Consider the following 17,732-nt stretch of genomic DNA (forward strand, 5'->3'; position numbering starts at 1 on the left):
TATTCAGGTAATTCCCGGGTGCAATCAAGATTAAGAACCACTGCCTTCAAAGCTCAGCCGGGGGAAACAGCTACGACTGGTTCTATGGATTAAAATCCATTCAAATGTGCAGATTGATGCGTGTTGAGCGTGGACACCTTAGCAAGAAGTACTTCTCTAGGATGTCTGTATCTTCAAGGAGAGAAATAACCTGCCTTGAGGGATTTTTCTTTTTATATTCTTAAAACTGGTGTGTGGGGAGAGCACGCGTTATCAAGGAAGAATTCAGCACACCTTTTGCAAAGTTTTAAAGGAGCTATTCATACATGTATTTGAAGAAAATGTATCACATAGTTACGAGCTTCAACATCTCCTAGTCTTTTCATTGACTCCATTTACAAACAAGTAGACACACAAACCTGTTCAAAACTAAAAGAGTTTCTAGAAACCAGCATCTTTCCCTCCCTTTCATCTCCAAGCAATTAGACTAGTTCCTGGTCTATCCACTCAGTGCATCCTGTTACCCTCCATCTTTCATAGTCAAGTTTTGCATTAAAACAGATGCATCACTTAGCTCTCAATACACACCACACCCCACCAGGATCTACTCACTGCTGCCCATCTTACCTTGTCTGCCATTATCATGGAGGAGCCCCCATGGATGCCCAGGATGGGGGTGAGAGTCTGGGCTGAAATAAAGTCAAGAATCTGGGCGATGGCTTCCTGGTCTGTGTCATCAGCAAACACCACCCCCTGGACCTTCCGGTCAGACATGAGATCACAGATGCGGGTGATGATGCTCTTTGGGTCTGTCTCGTTCATGGCTACCAGCTCCACACGGGGCACCACAGAGAGATGGTGGAAATCATCTTTCTCGTGGGCATCCTTGATGGCCACCTCGTCCGAAGTGCCCACAAGGATGACAGCAATGCCGATGCTGGGAGGGCTCTTCTGAGAGCGAGCTCTGCTGCCTGACACGGCCAGGACAGCCAGCACCAACCAGAACTTGGGAGAACAGCACTCTGCTCTGGGCTTCATCTTCAACTCGTCGACTCCCTGGAAACACAAAGAGAGAGTGGTTACATTACGATCCACACCACATGACCCATCTTGGAAGAGGATGGATACTGCAAGTCAAGACCTTATCTCCTTTTACTGATCATCAAACTTAATGTCTATCTTCCAGCCTAGTTTCTTATCTCATATTCGTGCAGCAAAGTGAGGGAAAAAAAAAACTTTCAAAAATATCAGACATCCCTGAGACAACAAAAGATGCTATGGCTATAGCCATCAGCAGCAAACAGACCGAGACCAACAAGGGGAAGAGGATGTAAGTGGTCCAGGTAGTTATACCAAGTGCACAAACACAGGAGTCTCCAAGAAGGGGTCTGGCTGTTGCTGCATGACCCCAGGTACACAACCCATCTTTGAACTGTTCTTTGGTCTCAGCAGAGGCTAAAACAAAACAGGGTCCCGGTCAGCTGGACACAGGAAGCTACAGATATATCAGCTCCCTATTCTTGCTGCCTTCACTTTGTATTCATCTCAAAGAAGCAAAAGCCTAAAATTCTTCAGCAACCCAACTGACTTTTAATACTAAATCAAAAAACAACCTGTAAGTTGGCAGTACTTTCAAAAACATCTCAACTGATCCTTACAATAACCCGGCAGGGGGGAAATAAGAAAGACACTATTATTACCATTTTTATGGATGTTGAAGCTGAGGCTCAAAGAAGCTAAGAAGTCCAAGACCGCAAACCCATTAAGTGAAAGGAACAGAAACCCCTCCTCTGACTTCTAGGCCAGTTTGCATTCCACTGTATCACATCACGTTGCTCTTACACCCCCAAGTGTCACAAGGAATAGTTTTATTCCCATCTGTTTATGCATCAAAATATGGTGATTTGGACAAATGCTATTAAATTACTGACACAGTGACTTTCCTGAAATGACTGACTTCATGTTTGCATGCAATTCACCACTCTGTACCTTTTACAACTCCTGCATTTTTACTGCCACGTGTGCCCCTGAATGTCACATTCTGCACCAGACTGAGGACACAGCTCTCTACAGAGCTTGGTCATTTCTCTTTTCATGTCTCACCATTCTCCAAGAGCTTCCCTTAAACTGGTCCTGCTTAGGTTGTTTTTTGATTTGTGTTAAATAATCATTTATTGTACCTCTGGTAGGTGCTGGGCACCATATTAGGCATTTCCTCTTATGCAATCTCTTTAGTCCTCCTAGAAACCCTATAAATTAGTCATCTTATCCCCATTTCTCAAGTGGAGAAACTGAAGCTCAAAACAGTTACATAATGTTCCCAAGGCAATGATGGTATAACACCAGCATGCCAGTGCATACACACAGTACATTATACTCCGAGGAAATAGTCTACAAACTGTACCCAAAGCCAAAATCAGGGGTTTTCATTCTTTTCCAAAGAGAGAGAGCATAATCAAGGATGAAAATGCTGCTTCGTATTCCCTGCTTGTTTGGATTTAAAAAAAAAAAAAAAAGAAAAGGTAATACATTAGGAACCTGAAAACTTTGAGAGTTTAGCTAACAAAAAGAAAACAATAATGAGGGTGTTGAACCAAGAAAGATTAGGAAGTGGTCGGGCTGAGCAGACTGACTGCAAACAGCATTAATGATTTGGGATAAGATGCTGGGGACATTCTGTGGCTGAAGAAGCACAAAATCCAATCCAGTTCTTGGCAGAAAACATTTTGGAACCCTTGCTGTTGCCGTCAACCTTCCACTCTGCCAGGAAGGAGCCCTGTACCCACGGCCTTGTCCATCTCTTGCAAGTAAGACGAGTAGCTCAGTGGTTCACGCCTCAGCAAAGTCTACTCCTGCCAATCTCCTCATCTCTGAGTCTCTGTGCAAACGGGACGGACTACGTGAGCCCTGGGACCAGGCTGACCGAGCTGTCCCCAGTCTAGCAGGACACCTGGGGCGCGAATTCCTCCTCCCTGAGCTTAAAGCAAAGCAGCCTTCTACAGAGTTGAGCAGTACTGAATACTCAGAGGAAGACAGATGGGTTTACCACCTCAAAGAACTGTTGGAAAAATAATAATAATAATAATATATTAAGTTTCAAGGGCTGGTTCTCAAGGAGAACCAAAAGATTTAGAATTTGGCAAAACTAGCAGCTAACTTCATTCCAATGGGATTCTCATCCTACAGTCATAAGTCACTAAAGCAGATACCTTCACACTGAAAAGTGGTCCAGTCTGCCATGGCAGTTTATTAACTTTAATGCACTCTACACTCCCCAACTTTGATGTTTTATTTGCTCTCTTTCAAATATCTCTTAGGTTCCTGTATTTCTTCTCACACAATATATTACACTTTGTTATGCAATGGCTAGTTGTGACACTCAAAGAATAGAATCTGGTTTTACTGAGCGTCTCTTTTATACTCAGGATACAACAAAGCACTTTACAAAGCAATACATTACGGGAGAGACCGGCAACAGAGGGACTGCGAGACAAACAGAGAAGCACCGTGAATATAAACTCAACTTCACACCTTAGGAGGGGGCGCATTAAGAGAAAGCTTGTAGTCCAAGATAAGCAAATTGGCTTTGCTCCCTTCCACCAACAGACCAGTCTTTAGACACCTGCTTTATGAAACGCTGCCCCCTCCTCTCCATCGCACTGCCCCTTCCCCGGCAGAACTGAGCATCATTTCCCTTGTGCTCTCACTGTAGCCTGGATGTGTCTATCTAAACGCCTGGAACAATTTATTATAATATGTGATTATGCACCTGCCTGTCTTAACTGCTTGGTAATCTCCTGGTGGGCAGGGACCTTGTCAGTAAGGTCAGCTTTTATTAAGCACCTACTACCCAGCAGACATTTGGAGTTGGGGATACAACAGACACAGGCTCCTCCTCCAGGACCACAGTCTAGCAGAAGATGCAGACACACAAGAAAGCCTTGCCTCACTTGTCTTTGCATTCCTGGAGTCTAGCAGGGCCTGGGATACAACAGGAAAGGACCCAACAAATGGCAGCCACTGAGTTTCTACCATTATAAAATTGTCAGTATTAGGCCATTTTTTACCTATACTAGTAACCTATTTTATATATTACATATTTATAGTAACAATTTACCTATAACCTACCATATGCCGTATACTACCATTGCCAGGTAATTTTCATGGGTTGTTAAGTCACATGTAAACATTATAAATCATAATCTCCCCAATTTCACAAACAAGGAAACTGAGAAAGATGTTAAGTGCACGACCAGGATCACACAGCCGACAAGGGATGGCATCTAGTTTCAAATCAAAAATTTGTCCCCCAAACCCTTGCTCTTTCCATTCTGCTTGGTAAAATATGAGTGTGTGAATGAATGAATGAATAAATAAGTTCATTAACCTAAAACAACTGCGTTCTGACACCTGTTGCACGTTAACTGAGCACTTAAGGATGGGCAAGCCACCTAATCACGTCTCTATTACCTCACCGGTGAAATCCGGGTGGTACACCTAACTTGAATACCTGAAAGAGTTTTTTGTGAGGATCAAATGATAATATGTAGATGGAAGTGCTTTGAAGAATATAAAATGCTCTGTAGATGCAAAGGATGTTACCTTTAAGCTTCTACAGAAGTTGTTCAAGGAGCCTCGCTATTTATAAAAGCACCAAGTCAGCATGTGGGAGGTGGGGGGAGAAAGGCAGACAGAGCGTGAGAGGAATGGTAAGAGGAACCTCACAGGGGGCAAGAGACACGAGTTCCCTAAGGGCTCCACCTCCCTAAAAAAGATGTCACATAATGGCCTTAGGGTAGCAGCAAACTTCAGGACAGCTTCCCAGTCAAGAGTAGCAGAATTCAAGAGTCATTCAGGCCAGGGTCAGCGACGGGAATCAGTGGAGCTTAGCACCCCCAGATCACATTGTAAATTCAGACATGAGGGTTCACCAGCAGAATCAACAACAAAGCAGCAGATTAGAGAGTCAGCTGTTCACCCCCTGGCCCTCTGTCTCCTTGAAGCTTGAACTGAGTGGCCCTTCAATTTAAAGCAAGCAAGCAGAATACAGTCACTTATGTTCATGCCTGCAACTGGTGCAGGGTAACACCAGCAGGTACCAGTCTACACTTTGCCCACAGCAGACTCCAAGGGAAGACACATTTGAGTAAGAAGCTGGGCCCATCTTGTCCTCAGAGAAAACTGAGTCTGGGGCAACTCCAACAGGAAAGATAAAATGTGATTTAATAGATGATTAAGTCAAATTTTCCAAGCACAATCCTTAATAGAGTCAGGATGCTATTTGGAGTGACCCAATTAATGAGACTGTGACTAGAATATGATAGGCAGTGAAGAAAATTAAGATTAAAAGTGCCAGAACTATGCATCAAGTCCAGTTTCCCAAGCTACCAATAAAGACAGAAAGCTAGAATGTATAGGCCTTAAAATCTGTCACACAGAAGAATGTGGGAGGGAAAGGAGTCTCATACAGTATAAGTCAAGTGAAGTATAAATGAGTATAACCTCTTTGAAAGGCAATGTGAGAATGTCTATCAAAATTTTAATATCAAGATAAAATTCAAAGGTGGAAACATCAAAAGTGACAATAAGAGATGTCACATACTAGTATCAAGAAGATACCATAATCATGAATATACATGAATCTAAAAATATAGGCTTAACATGTATGAAGCAGTAACTAAAATTACCCTGGGGAGTAACAGATAAATCCAACAGACAAAATATAAACAGTGACATGAATGAAAAATAAAAAGCATGGGTAATAAACTTGAATTAGTTTAGATATCTAGCAATACATATACAACAGAGAATACATGTATTCTTTTTAAGTACATGGAAAATACTAAATCTACCAAAGTGCCTCAATAAATTCTAATTGTCATTTTTCTATAATGTTATTAAATTACAAATAAAAATGGAAAGGTAGCTAAAATATTACATATCCAAAGCTTTTTAAAAACTTAATATTAAACAACACTAAGTTTAAGGAAAAAATCATATCAGAAACTGAAAAATCCTTTGAACAGAATAACAATGAAAATATTAAATATAAAAATTTCTAGAGCGTAACTAAAATAGTTTAGAGAGAAACCCATGCTTTTAAATTCACTTATAAGAAAATAAGAAAATGAAAAATAATTAATTATAATTACATTGTCACATTTTGAACAATTAAGGGTCAACCTTAAGAAGGTGAATAAAGGATAGAAATTAATGAAACAGAAGGCAAAGAAAAGAAAAAACAAAACCAAAAGTAGATCCTTTAAAAGACCACAATAGACAAAGTTCTGACAAGACCAATTAATGAAACAATAGAGAAAATGCAAATAAAATTGACATGAAAATGGGAAAATAACAACATATACAGTGCAGAAATGTAAAAATAATAAAAGAATATCATGAAAGCTAGTTGCTTTTAAATTTAATGTATAAATATCAAATAAAAAAGCAAAAAGAAGCTCAAAAGAATAGAGAAAATCTGAATATAATAATAACAATTAAAGAAAATAAAATGGTTATCAAAGGCCCTAATCCTAACCTTTGAAAACTACCCAACCCCATCTTTGTCAAATAAAAGGAAGTAAAACAGGTACACATGGAAGAAATGAGCCTTGTTCATATAAGTTGAACAAAATAGAAAAAGAAGGAAAGTTTAATTCTAAATCCAGATAATTATACTACAAGAAAAGATTATCATAGATTCCTTTCACTTATAAAGGCAAAAAAAAAAAAAAAACCTGAACAAAATATTAGCTAACCAAAACAAATAGTATATTTTAATAAATAATTTTTTAAATAATAATCTACTGTGGCTTATAGCAGGAATGCAAGGATAGCTTAATTTCAGTATAAAAATCAAAATAATTCACCACATTAATGGACCAAAAGAGATATTTACATGAACATCTCAAAAAAATTTTTAAAAATCACACATTTGATTAAGGAAACACCTATTTATGATATAAGTGGCAGAATAATTTTTCAACTCTTTGATAATAGGAAATGAAGGCGAACATCAGTCTTCACTTGGTAAGAATATATACCAAAAACTCTTAATCAGTTATTTTTTGACATTGAGAAAAAACCGAGGTTAGTGCTATCACTGCTACTGGAGATTCTGGTAAATAAAGTAAGTCAAGAAAACAAGATTTAAGAATGGGAAGGAAAGAGAAAAAACTAGCATTATATGAAGATAGTGTGGTTATCTACATAGGAAATCCAACAGAATTTTAAAGCTATTAGTATTAATATGGGGAGAATGAGATTGCTAGATAAATAATACTTTTAGAAGCCATCAATAGCTCTCTTATAACCAACTAGAAAATATAATAATATAGTATAATATTATGTATATATTGTTATTATAAATATAATACAGTAAGAGCAAAAACAACTAAAAATTATTTAGGAATTAGCAAGGAATGCACAAGACCTCTACAGAGAAAATCTGAAATTCTATTAAAGGATATGAAAGAAGTCCTGAACAATGCAATCACTTACCACGTTCACGGATGGGATAACATAATGTTTTAGAGAGTTCTATTTTCTCCCAAATTAATCTACAACTTCAAGGCAATTCCTATCAAAATAAACAGCAGGATTTTAAAAGGAATTTTATTATCTTATTCTAAAAGGTATATGGAAGAATAAAGGTACATAAAGAACTAATTAATTAAATAAGACATCCTTATCTGAACCAGTAATGAAAGTGTGCCATTAACTGAGAAGTATGATTAACTTAACTCTGCAGAACAGATCCAAAATAAAACATTTTAATTAACATATTATTTTAAAAGTTTTAAGTTCCAAGTCAATTTTGGGTTTTAAGTTGTACTTTCTCAATTCAAATTTATAGGAACAGAGTGAATGTTGAACCAAAGAGGTGCTTTTGAGTCAGAATGCTTAACTGAGGCAATAAATGTGTTCATTAATCTTCTGAAGCAGAAAGTATAATAGATGTCAAACATCTACTATCTAATGCCATTCTGAAGTACAATATAAATATCTGTTTCTAGCAATGAAACGCAATGCCATCTATATATTCAAGACATTAAAGAACCCAATTTCAATCCTCCAGTGCATTTAGGATTTAGGGTCTGCTAAACACATCTAAACATCATCTAAATCTGTAGAAATAACATGTAAAAAACACCTATCTCTAATTTTAGTGGATTTAGAACTTAAAACTTCTCTCTACATTGTTATTCTCCTCTTACACAATTATCGTCATCCATTAGTCTTAGAAAAGCTTCTGAGTTCCCTTGCTCCTGCTCTTTCTTCAAAAAGGAACAAGGAGAAATTCTGGTAGTCTAGGGCTTGGGGACTGAGACTGTGTGCCTATGAAACCAGTGACGACAAAGAAGTCTATTTGGACATCCTATAAACATGCCAAATCCATTTTTAATGTAGTAACCGACATGGCAATAAACAGCACCCTTTGGTCCTGCTGGGGTATATTTAACTTATCCAAATACACTCCTGTGCAGAGCTAATCCCAAATCCATTTCAACAAACCATAGCCACAACAAATAGTGTAAGTAGAAAATCAAAGAAAACAGAGCCTTAGTTAAGTCACTTCTGGGAGAGTGTTCAATTAGGGAAGAGCAGGATAGATGGGGGAGAGGGGAAAAGACACAGGTAAAAATTATCCAAACCTCTGACCCAGCAGATAAGCCATCCAGCCCTCCTACATAAAGCAGGTAAGGATGCCTTTCCAAAGATCACCATGTGAGAAGTGGCCTCATCGTTGCAAAGGGCTAATGTGGCACTGAATTCCTTGGCACAGAAATTTGCTTTCCTAGGACTTCTGCCACATAAGAGCCTTCTTCTTACTCAGTCCAAGCACATCTACCACCTGAGCCTTGCCCCATAACCTACCACCTTGTTCTACAACACTTCCGGTGGCTAAATCATGGCTTTTCTATCTGACCTGTTTTTTTTTCCTGCTGTATGCACAAAGCAGAAGTGTCCCTTCTACTGTCACCCAAGTTCTTGACACGAGTTGAACAAATAACTAATAAAGGATTATTAATCACTTTATATGTGTGTATTTTCATATAAATTTGTAATCCAAATGTAGGTGATCATCTGTACTCTCACCAGCAACAGCCACTCGTTCTCTTTTTCTTTAATATTCTACAAGAGCAGGCACCAAAATTGTTCAAAATTTCTCTTCTAACATCTGCACTTAGTTCTTAATTATAATTAATTTATATGCCTCCAAGGACAGTGTGAGCAGCCCTGCTGAAATCCAAACCTTTTGAAACCTGATTCTGATTATTACCATTTGGCAGGAGATTAGGGCAATTGCATGTATTGGTTTAACAAAAAAATAGCATTTTCAAGTGTTAATAAAAATTATTGGCTTGTCACTGACTATTAAGAAGGGGGATGGGTAGTAAAAATGGGTGATGGATGATAAAAAGAGAATCATGGGAAAAGGGCAGCAGGAAAAGTTCAACTGGAGGGGAGGTCAAGGGACAATACTAGGAGGGTAACAGTGAGCCAGGGATGGGGCAGGGACCGCCAGAACTATACGCATCGACCCAGAAAACATTTGTGTTTTGAGCTGCAGATAAACAGCCTGTGCTAAAATAGATGTAAAATTGGGATGTTGAGAAAGACTATTTTCAAGTCCTCCAGGTGTTCTACTCTACTGCCTAAGTACATCCCAAGCCACTGCAACCCTCTGCCAAGCCTGTTCTGCAATAGCAGTAATAACCGTGATGCGTCGTGGTGGGGAGAGCAAAATTTCGAAGTCGAGAGCAAGTTTTACGTTTACTCTTAACTTGCTGTGTGATCTTCGACCAGTTTCTTTACCTCTTTGACCCTCAGCCCCCTTGTTTGTAAAACGTGAGATAGTAAGTTCTTTCACAGGACAACTGTGAAGATTGACTCATTTGACAAATGTTTATTAGATGCTTTCCATGTGCCAGAGAATGTGCTAGGTGATGGGATTCAATACTGGACGGAATCCAATCTACAAGGAGCCTTTAGACCAGTGTCCAAGACAAATAAATAAACAAAATTATGGTACAACGTGGTGAGCTATAAAACAGCATGCCCAGTGCGCCAAAGGAGGCCAGCCACCAAATTCTGCCTGGGATATCAGGAGAGTAACAAACTAAGTACTAACAGATAAGCAGGAAATAGCGATGAAAACAATACAAGAGAATTGCAAAAATCATAAAATATTAGTTAGCAGGGTATTATGATACAGCAAAGAAAGCAAGGACCTAGAAGTCAAAAGATTTAGAATTGAAACTTAGCTCTGACACTTACTTACCTTAGGGGAAGGGGAAGCAGTAACTGAAGCTACCTGGACCTCATTTTCTTCATTATAAAATGGGGATTATTGTCCTTACCTCATAGAGTTGTTGTGAATACTAGACAATTTACTTGAAAGCACCTAGCAGATAGCAGGTACCTGATATTTATTCACTGAATGTGAACATACTCTGCTCAGAGGCAGATAAGGAGCTCCTTTTGCCTTGAATTATTTAGAAATGAGTCAAAGACTCCTCTCCCACTTTTTCTCCAGCTTTGGTACAATTTCTACTGCCTTTAGAAATAGGTTGTTTTAAAAAGTCTATAAGTAACAGTATCCAGTATAAACAATATTTTAAATAGATTTTAAATCCTAGAACCAACCAGACCCTACTCCCCCCACCATCTCCCACCAGTCACCAACCAGCCACCAAATTTTGTGCAAAGTAATATGACCACTTCAACTACATAAAAACAGTCATTTATTATATTTGGAACCCATATCTTCAGTCACTAATAGTGATTCTTCCTGCATGGAACATAGGAAGGGAGAACCCAATTCTGACTCATTTGGCTAAGGTAGCTTTCCTAGCAAACCCTAACGAAGTGAAGTCAAGACTGATATGTGTCTTCCTTATCTACCTCCAGTACTTAGCAAAGTGTCTGGCATATGGTAGGTGCTCAGTAAGCATTTGTTGATGATATTAATGAATGAACCAATGAACACGTACCTAAGAATACCAATAATAAGTTGACACATAAATGAAGGCACTGGTCCAGGTCCTTCACTCCCAAGGGTTATAACGTGAGGGGAAATATCACAAACACTGATGCCATTCTCAACTTCCTGATATTCTACAGGCTCATTCTTAGGTCAGAGTTGTTAGCTGATAATTGCCCATGTGTCTGAGCATTCATTTGCACATGTTCACGTGTGGGTAAACTGATGCCTGTACTAATGATAAATGTATATGTGTACAAATTAGCCCTCTTTCCCTTGGGCTCTGAGTTCTAAGATGGTTCTGCTGACAAAGCATCGTACCCAAACATGATTCAGCCTTCACTCAGGTTTAAATAGGCTTTAAAACAACGTTTTAAACAAGACTCTGAGGTCATAAAAGGCCTCAAAGAGAGCACGGTAGCAAGGCCAGAATCAATAGGAACAAAAGCCACACTGTTTGAGCTGGCTGGTTATCAGGCCAACCTCAGATGCAGTTACACATTTTTTAATATTAAATGTCATCTTTATTTCTGCCATCAGTATTCACATTTATTCACCACACAACCAATCGTAACTGAATTCCGAACTCACTTAAATCCCTCTAACATCACAAATGGAATTTAACACCTATTCAAAGAATTAATCACAAGTTGAAATATACCTCTCTTAATTTCACCTGCCCGCCCCCCTCTCTCCCTCTCCCTCTCAAATTACCGTATAAGAAGAATGTGTAGTAGAGAAGGGATGTAGAACTGAGCATCAGGAAACCTCCGGCCTGTTACACTCCTGCTCCTAACAAGCTGTGTGACTAAGAAAGGACTACTCAAACTCTCTGTGGCTCTGGTTCTTTATCTCTGAAATAAGAGAAATGGACTGGATGTTCTCAAAATCTCCTCAGCTTTAAAATTCAGTGAATCCCTCTGTCTTCCATTCCCCGCTCAGGGTCAACTCTCTACTCCCCTCTGCTCTTCTCCAAGCCCTGGGAGGCAGATCTGTCTGGAGCACATCAAGGCACTTGCTAGTCCTCGGCTTCGGGTTGGGTTTGACCCAACAGACAGCACAAGCAGGGGCTCAGAGGGGACGAGAGAGCAGGGCCGGGGTGTTTCCCCTCCCTGATCCCCTCCCCGTGCGTTCACTGTGGGTTGGCTGTATCGCTTGACCGAAGGTCACTGCTTCCGTGAGGCATCCTTCTCCACATGGCTCTCTCCCTCCAGATTCCCGAATCCACTCCCACTTTTCTCCTTCGGGACTCCCGGTGGTGGTTAACTACACCAGGTTGCTTCCAGCACCAGGACACTGCACCACTTTCTTATGGTTTCTTTGCATTGCCCACATCTTGGTAAACAGCCCTTTTTCTCAACTCTCTTCAAATTAAACCAACTGAGGGTTGCTATCTGTTCCCTACTCTGACCATCAATGATAGAGCTTCCTCCTGCATTCCTTAACAACACCTAACATCCTCTCAGGTTCGAAATGGCAGAAGCAGGGCCTTAATTCCACCCCCACCCACCACGGAATAAGGTACGGCCTCTCCTGATAGTGCTTCCTGCTTATCCTCAGGTGCATGTTAGGTCAGCAGCATTAGAAACAGGAACATTCGGGTGCCTGGCCCTTTGCAAAGAATGGATAAACATCTGTAGAATATTTCAAGAGAACAGCCTTCGGGAGCCAGCATTTTGAGAATGAGGAATGTAAAAGCACTGGGAATCAAAAAACTAAACCAAGAAATTATCAGACTGACAACAAAACACAATCCAGAGAAAGTCTGAGCATTTTCATGAAGGAAAAATGTGGTCATTAAATGGGACTTTACACTGACAAAGAAACAAACGGATTAAGGAAGCCCTAACTTTCGTTCATTCTCTTTGATTTGGTTAGAATCTGCTTCATGAAAAACTGAGTTTGGAATCAATTTTCACTGTCAAATTATAACCCAAAGTATAAACAAAAATACAGCAACAGAAGAAAACATAAAGGTGATATTTCAATGAAACATGACAGTTAACTATATTTTTTTTAGTATGTGGAAAAGAAATTAAAAGAGCGAAAAACAGTGAAAAAAAGAGTTTGTGGATCCCTTGCTGTAATGATAATGATATATTTGCAATCTGGCCACCCTTCACATTTTATATTGTTTTTAAAAAGTAAGTATCTGTTCTCTCTGACTGAGTCCAGTATCTTTACACTGTTAGAACAGCATGTACACCAGGCCTGCATTACCGTGTCCACCATCACCATAGAAACAGCAGGGCAGGGCCAATTGGAATGGCCTGCACCTCCTTTCCCACGCCCCACCCAGGTCAAATGATGCTCCTTCCTGATTCAACTCAGCCACAGGTTGTGCCAGAATCCACCTGCACAGATCCGAGCATCTGGATACAGAGAGTGTGCTCAGGGTATCTGCAGCTTTCCTGTTTTAAGTCAGATTTTGATATAGGAGATGATAGATGTTAACTAAACTTATGTGGTAATCATTTCACAGTGTATGTAAGTCAAGTCATTATGCTGTACGTTTTACATGTATATAGTGCTGTATGTCACTTACATTCAATAAAACTGAAAAAGTGAGATGTTTAAAGCAAAGTACTTAACTTACAACTTCACACACCAGCTCCTTTCCTTTCCCCTCCAAAGTCCAATGAATCAACAAATCCTTATTGAAGACTCATTTTGCAAATCACAGATTTCCTGGGAGTCATGTTCCAGGGAGTCAAGACTTGGCTTCTGCCCACGAGGACTGCCCACCCCAGCACAGGGAGGGCACACAGTCCCCAACACTGGACTGTCAGATGGCATGAAGGATGTGAAGCAGAGGGAGGACAGCTCTGGGCTTGGGTAGCGAGGACGACTTTATCTGGAAGCAGCTCTGAGGGTATTTGAGGTGAGGAACCAGGCTTGTGCAAAGGAGCAGAAGTGAGGCAGGCAGCACTAAGGCAGCGGAGCAGTGAGGCACAAAGCTGATCAGGGATGGTAAACAGCATGGTCTGGCCAGAAAGAAGAGTTCATGGAACCAGTAGTCGGGAGATAAAGCTGAAAAGGTACAGAGAGGAATCTGGGTGCTCAGCTAAGGCATTTAACTGACTGCTAGAGAGGCAACAAGAAATGATGGAAGAACAGGAGGGAAGGGAACAGACCTCTGATCACTACATCCAGTTTATTCTCAACCTCCAAGGTGAACGAAACGGCAGCTGCCTTCCAGAGCTGTTTGGGAAATCAACCAGGATGGCCTATTACAGCATGACAATTCCTTCTCTGCTCCGATAATAGCCGCCACTGTTGAGAAGTTAAGACCCCAATTTTATGATGATTAAGAAACCGAAGTGCTTACGAAATACCATTTACTGAAGTGTTTTTGATTGAAACAGTATTCATGGAAATAATTCTCTTCTCAACAAGAACATTTACCTGTTGGTAATAGGAACCCAAACACAACGACCCTGGACCACTGCCTGAACCTGCTCCTATGCTCAGAGACTTCTCTTCCCTCCTCTCATCTCTATCCTAAGCCGACTCCCTCGGCTTGTCCAGTTGAGGACTCTCACTTGTTCATTCAAAGGCTGTCTCACGGCCCCACTGAAACCCTTCATCCTCAGGCAGCGTTTTTTCCAGTCTGCAAATTCTCTCACCTCACTCTGGCTGATGAATAGGTTTGCGTGTGCATGCACGTACCTGTGTGTGGGTTAGAGCAAGAGGGACAATATCTCATTTTCATTCCTTTGGCCTCTTCTTCTCCATCCTCTCCATTCTATTCCTCACCTCGCTTCTCAAATCTGTCTTCTCTTTGTCTTAAAATCTCCTCTCCTCATGCTCTTTCTGAATGTCTTCACACTTTCATCCCCTCCGTTTGACTAAAACTGACTTGACACAAGTCACTAACAATATGTTCATGAACAACTCCAGGTGCCTCTGTTTTTGCACTCTTCTAACTTTCCCTGGCTGTGCTGGACAAGCTTCGTCATCTGCTTCCTCCCCATTTCACCATCTCTCTCGACGCTTAACCTCCGCTTTCTTTGGTCTGCTTGCACCCTCAGCTCCTCTCCTCTCCTGACTTTCTCGGGGCCATTGTTTTTCTTTCCTCAGCCTGGCTCTCCAGAGGGCTTCATTTCCACCCGGAGTTTAACCACGACCCCTACACTTGCCCCTCCCCCGACTGAGATAGTGACTCAAATCTTACTCATTCCTCAACTGTAAAAAAAAAAGGCCTTGTTTTACACTTTCATCCATCCGTTTAGTTACCCGGCCTCACTCCAAGGTTGACATGTCTGAAATGTTTTCACAGCTCTCTGTGTGCCTTTGTCATTTTCCTTTGTCTAATTTATATTCAGGTCCAAGTCAGTCCCTGCCTCATTCTTCATCACCTGATGTAACGTCCTGACGTCTTCATACAACAATCTTTCCACTGACCTCTCTCATTCCACATCTAAATATCCCCAAGAGAACCATCTCTTTCTGATGGCCAAGCTACATTTTTCTTTCTTTAAAACCTGACATCTTGTTTCCTATTCTCCTCTTCCCTTAAGAGTCTCCAAAGACTCAGTGATGCAGCGTGACAGAAACGTAACTGATCCACTCTGAACTCCAGAGTTTAATGAAAGGAGTGGCTATCCCTTTACGCCTCTACCTAATTAATCATTCGTGCCTTGAAAACCACTCACTCTTGTACCAGCCGCGAGCTTTGTCATTCCCGCACCAGTTCTCCAAATTTCCATCTGTCTCCTCATCCAGAGTCTACAGGGTTTTTCTTACACAAATCTCTCCAAGAGACAAATGAAGATCAACTAGTTACATGTGACACAAACTACAGTATGAGTCACATTTGCCAGAAGGAAGGGGGCACAGTGGGTACCTGAGGTGACTCTAGGCTTATCAAGAGCGTTTTCCCAGGAGATCTATACTCCGGAGGCAATGGAAGAGCTCTGAAGGAGGGTGTGTGAGAGGGGAGCTGACTAGGTGAAGCACCAGGAAGCTCCCTGTACTGGGTCTGGACCAGAGAAGAGGCACAAAGCACAACTCAAGGGGAAGAAAGGGCACCCAAGTAAGCCATGAAAAATAATTCTTTTCATTTTTAAAGAGGCACTGAGAAATAGTGGGAAAAGCCCTGAATTTGAAAAAATTTACTAGATGATCTTAAGCACATTACCCAGGCCCTCTGAACCTCAGAGGTGGCCCTCTCTAAACTGTGAACAATGATGGGAAAAACAACCCTATTTCACAGAATTATGAGACTTACATGAGAAAACAAGTATGAACATAGCATATAAACTGAAAAGTACCATGTGAATGTGGAAGTTTGTTATCACTTAATGGAACTGACAAATTATTCATTTATGGATACATCCGTACATAAATTTTAACTAGTGAAAAAATTCTTTTTTGGGGGTCCAGTTTACTGGAGTATGATTTACGTACATTAAAATTTCACCCTTTTAAGTGTTCAGTTCTATAAGTTTTTATAAATGTATACAGTATGTAACTATTGCCATAATCAAGATATAGAATATGTTCATTAACCAAAAAGCTCCCTGTTTGTACTCCTTTATAATTAATCCCTTTCCCCACCTCCTGCCCCTGGCAACCATTGATCTGACTTGGCTCCTATAATTTTGCTTTTTCCAGAACATCCTATAAATAGAATAATACTGTATGCAGCCCTTTGTGCCTGACTTTCTTCACTTGGTAGAGTGGCTTTTGAGATTCCTCAGCACTGTTGCATATATTGGTACTTAACTTTTTTATTAACAAGTGATCTTCCTTTTTATGAATGTACCACTACGTATTTATCTATTCACTGTTAATGGACATTTGAGGTGTTTCCACTTCTGGTAACTATGAATAAAACTGCTATACCAGTCACATACAGTTCTTAATGTAGACATATGTTTTCATTTTTCTTAACTGAGTACTTGGGAGTGAGATTGCTGGGTTATATGGTAAGACTAATTTTAATTTTATATAAAATTGCCAAACTTTTTCCAGAGTAGCTATACCATTTTTGATTCCCACCATCAGTTCTTCACTCTTCTTACCAAAACTTGATCTTGTGGGTTTTCTTTTATCTTTCTTCCTTCTTTCCTTTCTTCCTCTCTTTTTAGTTACTTTTTTAAAATGTCATCAATTCTACTGGATGTTTAGTGGTATATCTGTGGTTTTGTATTTAAATTTCCTGCCAAGTAATGATGCTGGGGATCTTTTCGAGTGCTTGTTTACCATCTGAATCTCTATTTTGGTAAAGTGTCTTTTGCCCACTTTTAATTGCATTGTTCGTCATACTATTGAGTAGTAAGGGTTCTTTGTATATTCTGGACACAAGTCCTTTATATAAGATATGCTTTTTGCACATACTTTTCCCACTCTGTAGCTTATTTTATCATTTCCTTTAAAATGGCTTTCAAAGAACAGAAGTTTTTATTTTTAATAAAGTTCAATTTGTCAATTTTTTATATTATGCTCTTTGTATTATCTAGGAAGTCTTTACCAAAGACACAAAGATTTTTCTCTTGTTTTCTTCCAAAAGCTTTTCAGTTTGATGGTTTTACAGTTACAGTTCTAGGATACATTTAATTTTTTACATGACATAAGATGTGAGTTGAGGTTCTTTTTTATCAAAAATCAATTGCCCATATGTGTGCAGATCTACTTCTGAACTCTCTTTTCAGCTTTACTGACCTCTATGTCCATTCGTATGCCCTTACCACACTACCTTGATGACTGTTGCTTTATGGTTAAGTCTTTTAATCAGACGGCAAATGTTCTCCAACTTTATTCT

General features: G+C 39.9%; 1 protein-coding gene across 1 annotated transcript in view; it reads right to left on the bottom strand.

Moving 5' to 3' along the window:
- GRIN2B (glutamate ionotropic receptor NMDA type subunit 2B) overlaps window positions 1–17,732 on the bottom strand; it is a 377,246-nt gene that overhangs the window by 261,110 nt on the left and 98,404 nt on the right. The window contains exon 3 of the mRNA XM_031444063.2: window positions 607–1,035. Within this exon, the coding sequence (XP_031299923.1) occupies window positions 607–1,017 (411 nt within the window). The 5' untranslated portion in view covers window positions 1,018–1,035. The remainder of the gene's footprint in view (window positions 1–606; window positions 1,036–17,732) is intronic.

This window comes from Camelus dromedarius, chromosome 25 (genome assembly GCF_036321535.1).
Source record: "Camelus dromedarius isolate mCamDro1 chromosome 25, mCamDro1.pat, whole genome shotgun sequence".
NCBI lineage: Eukaryota > Metazoa > Chordata > Mammalia > Artiodactyla > Camelidae > Camelus > Camelus dromedarius.